The 12,254-nt window shown below is 57.2% G+C and overlaps 5 protein-coding genes across 5 annotated transcripts; 3 read left to right on the forward strand and 2 right to left on the reverse strand.

Annotated features, from left to right (window-relative positions):
• Positions 1-3,158: 3,158 nt before the first annotated feature.
• Positions 3,159-4,054, forward strand: GLC8 (the record flags this gene model as incomplete). The annotated part of the gene is made up of 2 exons (XM_037319242.1): positions 3,159-3,228; positions 3,315-4,054. 2 exons carry the CDS (start codon positions 3,159-3,161, stop codon positions 4,052-4,054), a joined length of 810 nt encoding a protein of 269 aa, XP_037180774.1.
• Positions 4,055-4,601: 547 nt separating this feature from the next.
• On the reverse strand, positions 4,602-5,015 carry LCL2 (Long chronological lifespan protein 2; the record flags this gene model as incomplete). The annotated part of the gene is made up of 2 exons (XM_037319243.1): positions 4,602-4,795; positions 4,853-5,015. 2 exons carry the CDS (start codon positions 5,013-5,015, stop codon positions 4,602-4,604), a joined length of 357 nt encoding a protein of 118 aa, XP_037180773.1.
• Positions 5,016-5,332: 317 nt separating this feature from the next.
• Positions 5,333-6,317, forward strand: CGCA056_v003988 (54S ribosomal protein L2; the record flags this gene model as incomplete). Its single annotated transcript, XM_037319244.1, has 2 exons — positions 5,333-5,543; positions 5,653-6,317. The coding sequence occupies 2 exons, from the start codon at positions 5,333-5,335 to the stop codon at positions 6,315-6,317; spliced, it is 876 nt and encodes a 291-aa protein (XP_037180768.1).
• Positions 6,318-7,212: 895 nt separating this feature from the next.
• CGCA056_v003989 (uncharacterized protein) lies at positions 7,213-10,190 on the forward strand (the record flags this gene model as incomplete). The annotated part of the gene is made up of 6 exons (XM_037319245.1): positions 7,213-7,819; positions 7,923-8,305; positions 8,365-8,583; positions 8,635-8,809; positions 9,578-9,838; positions 9,892-10,190. The coding sequence occupies 6 exons, from the start codon at positions 7,213-7,215 to the stop codon at positions 10,188-10,190; spliced, it is 1,944 nt and encodes a 647-aa protein (XP_037180767.1).
• Positions 10,191-10,397: 207 nt separating this feature from the next.
• On the reverse strand, positions 10,398-12,090 carry FUI1 (Uridine permease; the record flags this gene model as incomplete). Its single annotated transcript, XM_037319246.1, has 2 exons — positions 10,398-10,886; positions 10,939-12,090. 2 exons carry the CDS (start codon positions 12,088-12,090, stop codon positions 10,398-10,400), a joined length of 1,641 nt encoding a protein of 546 aa, XP_037181745.1.
• Between the last annotated feature and the right edge of the window lie 164 nt (positions 12,091-12,254).

Below are 12,254 nucleotides of genomic sequence, written 5' to 3' on the forward strand. Positions count from 1 at the left end.
GTGCGTCATTGCATTCAGCCGCATGAACACCTTCTAGAAGGAATACGGGAAGCTGGAGTTATCAGCTTCATTTTAAGGGTCCAGTGTGTACAGCCTTTTGCCAAAATTCCAAAGAGATGCCAGCCATCAAGTGTTTCCAAAGGTACTGCGGGCTCAAGGCGGGAAAGTTGAACACTCTTGATATGCGCTGTTCTAGTGCTCCAGGAAAGTGACAACACAAATGTGACTCACGAAAACAAAAACAGATATTCGAACATGGACATGGGAGGGACGAGTATTGGCCGCAAATAAATTCACTGCGAAGTAGACCGCGATGTGAGCAGTCTAGAACAGGTTTGTTTGCGACCCGCATCAGGATGTTTGTTTGTTCCCGACTCATGGAATGTTTCATGCAGATTCCATCCGGGATTCTAGTGGAACCCAGACGGGCGGTTCAACGGGGTCTCCTACGGGGATTAAACACACGGCGGATGAGCGGCCGGATGAGGAAGAAGAAACAACGGCAGAGAGCGGGCCGTTTGGGAAATGATGTGATGATAGTCGGAGGGTCAAAGCGACATAGCAACGGGGTTCCGAGACGTCGGACAGATTGGACGGACACCGAAGGCGGAAGGAGAGTGGCAGCGAGAAAGGCAATGTCTGACCACCGGGACTACGGCAGCGCGCACGCAGCAAAGGTTGACTGGCCGAGTGCGGAGCGGGGACGGATCGGCAAATGTTTTGGCGACAGAATTCAAAGAAGAGCCACCAAGTGCTGACTTGCTGACTTGGATGCACCCCGGATTTTGGACTGGCAAAGACGTAGATGGTTGCGTGCCGGCGTCGGGGGCCGTCTGTCGATGACGGAGTGAGGATCGATTAACTTCATTATCTGGGAGGAAGGCCCCTACGCAGTACAGAGAATGAATAGGGCTTCCGGGCTAGGTTTAGCTGGAGTGCATGAAGTCTGGGGAAGAGTCTAGTTGGATTTGAGTGTCTGCATGAGGTCATGTTTTTGGGATGACAGGCACGGTTTGCTGGATGCGATTGAGGGGAATCCAAGGTGAGGAAGGGATTGAGTCTGAGCTCAGCGTTGTATGGTTTGTGGGTGGTGGTGGTGGTGGTGTGAGAGGGGTGATGCATGTCGAATGACGTCGTCACGATGGGGGTAGCGAGGGAGGAGTAAGGTAATACGAATAATGTGAGGTTGGAGGCAGCAGCAGTCAGGAAGCGAGTTTGACGATGCAGCTCAGTCAATGGGAGCGGGCCGGCTCGAAATGCCGCGGCTGAAGCGTAAAATGGTCAATTCAAGCTGGTTCGGGCCTGGTGCGGATGGGATTCCGGAGGCGAGGGAAAGAGTCGGAAGAGGAGCGAGCCAGTGGCGCACTTGAGGTGAATTACAGTACAGCTTACCTTGTCGAACGAACGCAGCAGGATGCAGATCTGGAAATAGGATGATTTTCGGGCGGTGCGATGAGACCGCCTATTTGTCCTGTGCTATGTCGACTACTTTTCCTATAGCTATTCTACTTTATCGTCGTACTCCAGTATTTATCGTCGCTTCAATAGTCGTTATCGCTTAACGGCTGAGGACCTGCCCTGGACTTTGGACTCTGAAGGGAGGTCCTGCATGTTCCAGGGTCCACACCTGCCGGCGTCGTCCAATCCGGATTGCGCGCCGGTAACAAGAAGCAAGTAGCGGGTACTTTTGCCGGGCCGGGCTCTCTTTTGTCCAGCAGGTTCCACCAGTCGCCGTGTCCGACAGTTTGGCGGCCAACGGGCGCTGGCAGTGGCAGCCCGAGCAGCCTGAGGCAAGCCCAACCCCGCCATGGGCACTGGCGGCCAATGTAGTCGAAACAGGCACCAAGATGCCCCCTCCCGTCAGTTGGTGTCCTGCTGCGCCTTGCTCGCCTCAGTTTATCTTGGGCGAGGCACGGTACCTGATGTGTACGGCACCTCAAGATGCCTTCCTTGCCTTACCTTACCTCAACTAAAAACATAAGCTAGAGAGGTAGGTGCCTAATAAGCTAGGTAGGTATGTAGGTAAGCTACAGTACCTAAGCAGAGGCTAATGCTGCAGTGACACCCGACGTCAAGTTCTTAGGACGCTCCAACCGTGACTTTTGCAGTGAAGCCGCTCCAGCAGAGAGAGGCACAGAGGTACCCCCAGCCTCCATCTCCACACCCTCACCCTCCATCGCGAAGCAGGGAGCCATCTTGTTGGATGAGGTTCAAAAAACAGGAAGAAGACGACTTGACGATGAGAGGCATCCGTAACTGACTTATTTGGGAGCATCCCTTCCCTCACGTGTCGTGTCTTGTTAACTACACCTGCACCCGGCACCTGCTTCGTGCATCTTCTTCTCTTCTTATTCCAGAGTGTGATTGTATAAGACATCCCCAGCAGCAGCAATACCCCAAAAGCCTCACCTGCCACCCTCATCACCACCTCTGGGGCACCAGTGACCTCCATCACACCTCACCGTCTTTCGTCTCCTTTTCTATTCCTGGATCACCCATCCCCCTCTGCCGACACCCGCCCCTTCGCCCCGACAACCTCGTCACATTCCTCCTCTGTCTGCTCGCCCTCGTCCTCGCCCTCTGTCGCCATCCATCATCCATCGCATTTCCCCTCTTGTTTCACAAACATCACGAGCCTCCTCTCTCCATCTATCTTTCTCAGGTCTCTCTGTCAGGTCTCTGTCTCTAGCAGTGCCAGTGTCAGCCCCTGGTCCGGCGCACCCACCCTGCTGCACCACACTGAGCGCACCACTGAGCGAACCGCACCACACCCGCACCATCCCTCCACAGGTACTGGTACTGGTACAGGTACCCATAACGCCCTCTGCAGGTCACGAACCACCCGGCCTCACCTGCACCACCCCATTCTCCGTCCTGAGTCCTGTCCGTCGCCTTCAACTCCTCAAGACCCCCCCGGCAAACCGACCGACCACCTTCGTCACCAGATTTACGGAACCCCGCTATTTTTTACCTACTGCCTGCCCACATCTGTGACTACACAACTTCCTTGCTGGTAAACCAAAGCCACAACACAACCTACACCATCACACCTCACGAGTTTCGCATCACGTCCGCAACTTCTTCCCTCTAGCAACAACACCAAACCATCAACCCTAAGCTCGTCCGGCCTAGTTCATCCACCCGCGAACTACTTCAAAATGGCAGCCGTCGTCGATCACAGCCCCCCGTCGCATTCCCCTCCGGGCCACAACGCGAAGCGACCCAAGGGTAAGTCCTCGCTCTCCCTCTCTACCGACCGGCGCAAATCCCACGATGCACGATAGAGCTGCAAGACTGACTGATATCGTTTGCAGGAATCCTCAAGAACTCGTTCCAAAGATCTCCGCCCACCTCGCCCAGCGAAGAGCACCCTCTCACCGAAAAGGAGCTCACCATCGTCAACACCCAGTACAACGCCGGCCACCGTCGCTCCTCTTCCGCCGCCCGCCCCTCCGGCTCCCGCCGTCAGTCCAGCCACACCCCTTCCGCTCACGGCGACGACGAGCAGGATTTGGAGTCCTCCCAGCGCCTCAAGTGGGACGAGGCGAACCTGTACCTCACCGAGCAGGAGCGCTCCTCGACCATGAAGATCGATGAGCCCAAGACCCCCTACGCTAAGCACTATGACCCCACCGAGGACCCCTCCGAAGACGAAGAGATGGAAGACCCGACCGTTGAGCGCAAGCCTCGCACGGCTCGTGCTGGCCCTGGCGTGGAAGATGATATCCCTGTCATGTCGCTTGGCGAGCCGGAAGAGGCGGTCCCGGAGAGCGAGTCGTCAAAAGAAAAGGCCCTCAAGGCCGTCCACGTCGAGGAAACCGACTCCTCTCACGGCGGCGACGAGGATGACCTGGCTGGTCTCTCCCCCGAGGAGAGGGAGAAGCACCATCGTTTCGAGCAGTTGCGCAAGAAGCACTACGAAATGAAGGATGTGGCCCACTTGTTGGGCCACCCCGAGGAACTACCCGAAGAGGAGGACGACGAAGACGCCGCCAACCCGCCTCCTGTCCCTGCTCTTCCACGACCCAGTCAGGCCACCAACGGCCAGGCCTGAGCCCCAACACCATCAACGAACATCGCGAATGAGTTTTGGCCGGCTGGCTCGGCGGTTTGTCCACCGTTTGGCTGCGCCCGCGTCAAGGAGAGAAGACATGTCACGGGAGACGTATTACGAGCATTTTAACGGATTGTTTACCTGTTTTGGGGTCGAGGTGGAGATCAGCATCCGGCAACGGCGTGGTGACACACGAAGGAGTTCTGGGTGGTTATCACGCATGGTTTTTGCGGCGTTCCGGGGCCTTCGTGTCTGTAATCGTCGCGATTCACCAGTATTGCAGCAGGCGCCCCTCCTTCCTGGTGGTCAGGTGGTTGCAACACCGCCACCAGGCAGGAGCGTATCAGCACGAGTAGGTAGGCTTTTTGCTTCCGCCGGCAAATGGCATATTCAATAGAGTCTCCATTGCCTAACAACTCCGGTCCCATTCGTGAGATAATAACTGTGACATTTTGCTGGCCGCCCCGTGGGGACGTGTCCATTGGTATCCTGCGCCTGCGATGCTTGGTGTTCCCATCATTCTCTAGAGTCTAGCAATCATCATCTCTCAGAGCATGCCCTTGCGCGCAAGCTCGACCTTCCTTGCCGCCTCGCCGGCGGCGAAGCCGCCCCTCGAAACGCAGATGCGGTTGCCCTCGGCGAGCTCGACTTTGTCTTGGTTCGCGGGCCAGGGGCAGGGGCAGTGGTGCGGGAAGTGGACGCAGGCGAGGGTGTCAGGGCAGAGGTAGTGTTCACAGTAGGCTGCAAGGCGTCAGCTTTTGGATCCTCATGATAACCAACCTCCTAGCAAGTACTCACATCCGTCATATCGTTGCTGGTATTGCGACGGGTCGCTGGGGACGTTTTGGGGCTGCTGTTGCTGCTGCTGGCCGCCGAACATTTGCTCAAAGAAGCCAAACTGGGCCTGCGTCGAGCTAATCAGGGAGAGCAAGACGATGGGGAGGGAGGCGAGGAGGCGCATCGTGGGCACTTGGTTTCAGAAGCAATTCAGCGATTGTAAACGTGTTTTGCAGTGATTTTAGGTGAGCGAATGTTTGTGCATGCGTTGTCGTTGTTCTTGCATCTGAATGCGCCCAGCTGTCCAAAAGACACATGCACCAAGGACACCCACCACGACCAACGGTCATCCTTATCGTTATCGCACCCCGCTGACTCAGCCGGAAAAATATCCTCAGGCGATCTCCCTGGGCAAACTCCAAGGTCCCTCGAAATTCGCGATCGCCGAGCCAGCCAATCCATCCGACGACGAATGGGCAGCCCGTCCCCGAAACACACCTCATGCGTCTACTCCGAATGCAGCAGCCCTTGAGGGCCGCTGCCGCCGGTCTCCTCCGGCCGACGGTCCTCCCGACCCAGCAGCCCTCCGTCGTGGCAGCCGCGAATGCCCTCGTTGCCGGACGCCGATACGCCTCCGTCAAGTCGCAGGGTGCCTACAAGCTGCAGCCCAAGAGGACGATACCGAAGAAGCTGGGAGCGAAGCGGACGGGTGGTACGTGATCACACAATACATGGTCTCTCGGAGGAGGAGCAGGAGGGGGGGGGAGACTGCAATTGAGCCTTTTGGTCGGGTTTTGCTAACCTTTCCCCACACATCACAGACCAGTATGTCATCCCCGGCAACATCATCTACAAGCAGCGCGGCTCCCTCTGGTGGCCCGGCGAGAACTGCATCATGGGCCGCGACCACACGATCCACGCCATGGCCTCGGGCTACGTAAAGTACTACCGCGACCCGGCGCGGCACCCGGACCGCAAGTACATTGGCGTCGTCTTCAACAAGGACGACGTGCTGCCGTACCCGACGCACGCGGAGCGCAAGCGCAAGCTCAACATGGCGGCGCACCCGATCTCGAAGCCCGTCGAGACGCCCGCCGTGTCCGCCTCGGGCATCCCGACGCAGGTCGTGCGCGCGGCGCCGCGCACGACCAAGGGCGTGGCGACGCAGCCGCCGCGCGTGCTGAAGCTGCGCGACGACTACTCGTACCGCGAGGACAACTGGCGCATCGGGCGCCTGGTGAAGCTCAAGACGGGCGGGATGAGCCGCAAGGCGCGGTTCAGGCATAAGCGGTGGGCCAAGGAGAAGATGATGACGGGGCAGAGGGCGGCGGCGGCCAAGTTTGCGGACATGGAGATTGACGAGTGGACCATTGCGGCGAGCAAGAGGCTCCAGGAGCAGAGGAACGCTGCCAGCCGGGCCAAGAACGTCAAGGCGAAGCAGAAGGCTGCGAAGAAGGCGGCCAAGGCCCAGAAGGCGAAGCGGTGATGTGGTAGTGCGGCTGCATCTGGTGAGGGGATGAGGGGGGGATGTGTAGTACGGCCTGGGATCTTGAGACAGGTCTTGGGCGTAGATGTAGAATATCTTGTACAAATCATACAGACCATCCATGACACTGCGTGTGTGTGCTGTGTGTGCTGTGTGTAGCGGAGCGGCTACCTTGGTAGCTCACCTCACTTCCCAAGACTGCCAACAATGGGCGAACAGACCGTCGCAAGATGGCCTAGAGGTGGATTGTATGCCTGGTTTCGGCAGAGGTTGATGGTTCGAGTTCTTGAGGTGGCCCTATATATCTCCGGTCGTAGTCCATTGTTTTTTCTTTCATCTTCTGAATTTCTTCTGAGGTTACTGTTATTCAAGCGATACGTCTGGTGAGAGTAACCCCCCTATAATTTAACAGGCATGAGCGAATGATGAATTTGTCTGGATAACCCTTGGTAATACTAAAAAATCACCTTTCTGAATTGGAAGGAGTCTTAACCGTAGATTCACTCTTCCTTCCCTTTCATATGAGCTTGGAGATATTCCAAGTGGGGGTGGGTCTTGCCTTCCTTGTACCTCACTGCTGAATTCCCGCGGCAGGTACATGCCCTGGTCCCTGCCACTTTAGTCGCGTCCAGCGTCCCGGTCGCGTCTCCCACGAAACGTCTTCACTTCATTCCTACTATTCAACATCCAGAATCGCTCATTAAGATCGCCATCAACGACCGGGAGGCGCCGATTTCGACGCAGACTTGACACGCTCACGATATCGAGGCCTCTGCGACTTTGAGGGCGCTTCAGCCTGTCACCAACAACGTCGTCAGCTTCCACAGCAGGTACCCCGTGCAGCGCATGCTCGCTCAAACGGGTATCGCATTCGCGACGACAAAGAAACCCGATGATGGCATCCAACCCCCCACGCACCACACCCATACCAATCCCTGTACCCGGCCACGCACCACCGCCTCAGTCGGCTCCCGCCACGTCGGCAACGAAGGTGCTGAATTCAACCGCCGCCAACCGCAATGCCTCACCATCGTCGGTTTCCAGCGCAGGAGAGGACCCCGCGAGGAAGATGAAGCGTACTAGTGCCAAGGTGAACGTCAAGCCCGGCGCATTCCTGCAGGCGCCTCCGTGGGCAGCTTCACTTCTGAGCTCTAAGCCGTCCACTTCAACTTCGACCGGACCATTAGCAACGCCAGCGGGAGCCAACCCCATCTCTGGAGCCGGGGTGCCCAACCTCGCCCCGCCAACTCAGGACCACAGCATGGTCCTGGACAGCCCGGAGCCCATTCGTATTGAGAGCGATATCCTGCCTTCAAATCCTGAAGGCCCCGTGAAATCGGAATTCAGCCCTGAGGACACGCCGTTGGAGGATGTAACACCTGCCAAGCCGTCACTGTCGATGAGCTCCAAGATCCAGGCATTGCAGCAGTCGTGGCAGGCCAAGTCGACTTCAGCGGATTCCCAGGAACCAGAGGAGATTATTGGACGGGTATCAAGTGGCGGTGAGTGCGCCTATGGATGATTCGAGGCCAAGCCTGGCATAGCTGAGGAGGCCAAAATCTGCTTGGATGGACCTCGAAGAGCACAATCTAACATGCACTGCAGATGTTCAGCCTTCAAGGCCGGCTCTCAATTGGACTCAGGCGTTACAGGCGAAGAGAAAACAGTCATCGGGTTTGTCGGGCGGTGACTCCAAACGCAGGCTGACCGAGAATGGCGTGGGATCTGGATCGGAGGATACCACGGCCCACCATGGGTCGAGTCGACAGTCGATGCCAACATCAACGTCTGCTGAGCCAACGTCCAGCGCCAAACCGGGATTCATCCCCATCAAGAGGCAACCCCTATCTGTATCATCCTCGGACGACAATGGCATGCTCGACGATGATTCAACCGACTCCGACTCCGACTCTGAGCCCGATGCTCCGGTCCAGCTTGACAGCGGAAACGCTGACCCGCCACCTCGCCCGCCCAAAGTGTTACCATCAGTCAGTGAAAACCAAGGCCTTCCTCTCCAAACACATACTAACGGTACTTGTCTTGTTAGTTGTATGGGCGACCCGAAAATGAGCTTACAACTACCAACGACGGCGACCGTCTGTATTGCCAATGGAAGGGGGAGAATGCCCCGCTGGAAGCGTCATGCGGCGCGCTTTTGCCCACTGGATACACGCTGCACTCCGATCCCCAGTATCCATTCATCTGCCCCGATCGCGTGTGTCGCTTCATCTTCAGGTCGATTCAGGGGCTCGGAAAGCACTTCGGGGTAAGTTACGAGGTTGTGTGCATAGGGCCACCGTGGCTGACAACACCATAGGCAAGGCATCGAAACACCATGTACAACGACAACTTAGATGGCACCGTTTCGGCTGTCAGCTTCTTTGACATTCCGGGAACAACACGAGCCTCACCAGTCATAGTTTCTAGAAACCCGCTTCAGGGTGACGAGCCGCCGATGCCAGAACCGCAGACCACAGTCTATAAGCCATATGGTTCAAAGGTTCAAGCGATGTCATCAGCAGCGGGGATGCCTCAACCTCAGCCTTTGTCACAACCTCTCTCACAACCCCAACCACAAACGACAGCGACCAGGACAACACGCTCGCACGCTGCCCCTTACTCGACCCTACCAAACCACCACGAGCTGGCACAACCGTCATATTTCCAATCTGCAAAACCCATGACCTTATTGGGGTACCTCACCTCTCAACTGTCACCGACTTACAGACTCCCGGCCGAGAGACCGGACTTCAAGGCTCTATTGAAATTACCAATGGCAAGGCATTTCCCTCCCCAGTGGACGATGAAGCACTCGGGCGTTGGGAACTTGGCGCCCCTAACTGCACTTTCGCTCTTGGTGTTTTTGGCTGGCGATCCTGCGCCTGTGTCATGCTCAACATGCAATGGGCCAGATCACGACGCGTTCGAAAACACTCTTCGCCCATGTATCGTCCTTTCCAGCAGAGCACCTTCGTGGCTCAAGGAGACCGTCAACGAAGCATGCGCATCCTGCCAGTGGCGGTGCAATTACAAAAGGCAGAAAGTGCAATGCGATTTTCTGCCAGCCTTTAGAGGGCGGACGTTGACTGCTTTACCATCCCCTGCACCTGCCGCAACTCCTACTCCTATTCCGCCTCCCGCCATCCCTCCCTCGTCTGCACCGCCATCTTACAGCCTGCCCAAAAACGCCAAATTTCCTTATGGAGGACCTGCTGGTGATGACCAATCCGGTGTGAATTCACCGGCTCACTGTTCCCCAGCCATCACCACACCTCCCGTCGGCACAACGCCTGTGAATACGTCGAGACCAAGCAGCCCGCCGAGACGAGTTACGAGGCATTCTGCGGCCACAAAGACCGCTTCCGACTCTGCCCCTGCGTCGACCTCTTCTACCAAACCGGCTCCCGTCGCTATCGTCCCTCCCAATGCAGGTCAGACAATGCCAGCAGAGCTCTTGGACATGGAAGAGTGGGAAATCGCTCCTGGACGTGTTCGCGACGACCAGAGCCAGGAACCGACGAGTAAGTCGATGATTAGCCGTCACGTCATGCATCTTTCACTGACATACTCGCAGACGTGGCATTCTCGAATGCATACCTTACATCCAACCAAGCCGTCAGCGTCTCAGAAGATATTGCTTTTAACGTCATCGTTATCAAGCCTGGCGGCTCTCATCGTTGGACCGATGAGGAGGACAAGGTGCGCATATGCTCTGTCGCCGTGGGCAAAGTCAAGGTGAAGCTGGACATGACAGACCCTTTTCAGATTGGGCCGAATGGCATGTTCAAACTGAAGCCTGGCACGTCATGCTCCATCGAGAACAGGACATACATCGACGCCATCATCCACGTTACATCCGTGACGCTTTACTAGATCATCGGCAAATATCACGGGGCCAGAGAAATGTATTTATATGTAAACGACATTAGCGACTCATTTTAAGACACTTGCCGGGGGTATTCAGAGCCGGCGCAAACATATTAGACGTCATTCACCCACCAAAAGGGGGCATCTTCTATTTCAATCTTACATGGAGTCTCAACGTGCCTCATCCTCCGCACATGGCAGCGTCGGGCTGTTTTACACCTTCATCGCCACCTTCTCATCCGGGCCTTTCATGTCAACGTTCTCGGGCATTATTACAGCCTCGATAACCTGGGCATCGCCGTCTTCCTCAGGTCTCACATAGTCCCTGGGCTCCACCCACTTCTCCTCCATGATCGGCGGCGGCCAAATCTTGCACGTCGCCCAGAAGGTGAAGCCCGACAGAGCAAGTCCAACCCAGTAAGCAAAGTAGTAGTATCTTGTGACGCCAATCGGCGCTGAAACACCCATGTTATTGAGGAAGCCGTAGAAATTAGGGATGATGCCGATGATGTAGGCAACGTAGGCGCGGATGTTCCAGCCGTGAGTATAGTAATATGCGCCTGACTTCATCGAGGTGAAGGCGTCGGGAATGTGGATCCGGCCGCGGCCGATGAGGTAGTAGTTCACAAGCAGCACGCCGGTGATGGCAGACAGGAAAGTCTGGTAGGAGGAGAGGAAGGAGACAAACACCGACGCGGAGCCCTGCGCTTGTTAGCATCTTAGGATTCGTTGAGACGGACGGCACATGACTTACCAGCAGAAACCAGGGGTTGATTGCAAACGAGATGACGGCGCAAACGAAGAAACCTCTCCTGACGGTGATGTACTTGGGGAACAAAGCCGCGATGTCGTTACCGGCCGGCAGCGAGTTCTCGAAAATCGAGCTGAAGATGCAGCAGTACGCAAAACATCCCGCAATAAAGAAGCAACCCGCGCGGTTCGCGGCGGTATACTCCGCCGTCTGCAGGTTATCCAACAGTGTGACCGGATTCCACACCAGCTCCCCGAAAATCAGCTCGCTGCTCGCGCACACGAGGTTTCCCACTGCCGCGACGATCAAGTTGGCCACGGGGAACCCAAAGATGTTGCCCAGGATCACGTCGTTCTTCTTCTGGGCGTACCGCTGGAAGTCTGCCGCGTTGGACGCGAAGGTCGCGCAGTTGGCCGCGCCGAGCATGAAGAACTGCACAATCAGCCACGCGCGGGTCGACCCGGTCGCGGTGCCGCCGCGGCGGACGACGGGCCCGAGGCCGCCGGCTTTGGTCGCGGTCCACGCCAGCATCGCGACGGCGGAGACGACGAAGACGGCGAGCTTGGCGTAGACGAGGCCGCGCATCTTGGGGACGGGGATGACGAGGAAGGCGCAGGTGATGAGCCAGAAGATGACGAAGCCGATCATGCCGGCGGTCGTGAGGGCGCTGCCCTCGCCCATGGTGTTGGGTATGTCCGCGATGCCGGGGATGATGGCGTGCAGCATGACATAGATGCACTGGCCGCCCTGGACGGCGTTCACGCCGTTCCAGACGATGGCCATGACGGCGCGGTTGAAGGTCGGCCACCAGGCGCCGTAGACGCCGAAGGCGGTGCGGCAGAAGACGGGGAAGCCGACATGGTAGGTGGCGCCGGGGCGGCCGTTGAGGGTGATGATCACGGCGATGAGGCACTGGCCGCCGAAGGCGCAACCGAGGGACTCCCACATGGAGAGGCCGAGGGCCTGGGCGGTCGAGGAGGCGTACCAGTTCGAGACGGTGGCGACGGCGGAGAACCAGAAGGTAAAGTATGTCCATTGCGTCCAGGTGCGGTCGGCGAGCTTGAGGGGCCGGATGTCGTCGTTGTTGAGGAGGGCGTCGCGGCCCTCGAGGGTGCCGGCGGCCGGGGGGACCCGGAGGCGGTTGAGCAGGCCCATCTTGGTTAACCGTTCGTTGAAGTTCAATCCGGTGTTCACCTAGGGAGTTGATTAAAGTTGCCCGCCCACCCGCTGTACGAACAGCACGAAATTCGATGAACGTGGTGCAGGCATGACGGGAGGCAACATATGTGCGAGCGACTTATACCAAATCATTGCGATTC

The sequence above is a fragment of the Colletotrichum aenigma genome, assembly GCF_013390185.1.
Source record: "Colletotrichum aenigma strain Cg56 chromosome Unknown KSG_Cg56_contig03, whole genome shotgun sequence".
In the NCBI taxonomy this organism is placed as follows: Eukaryota; Fungi; Ascomycota; class Sordariomycetes; order Glomerellales; family Glomerellaceae; genus Colletotrichum; species Colletotrichum aenigma.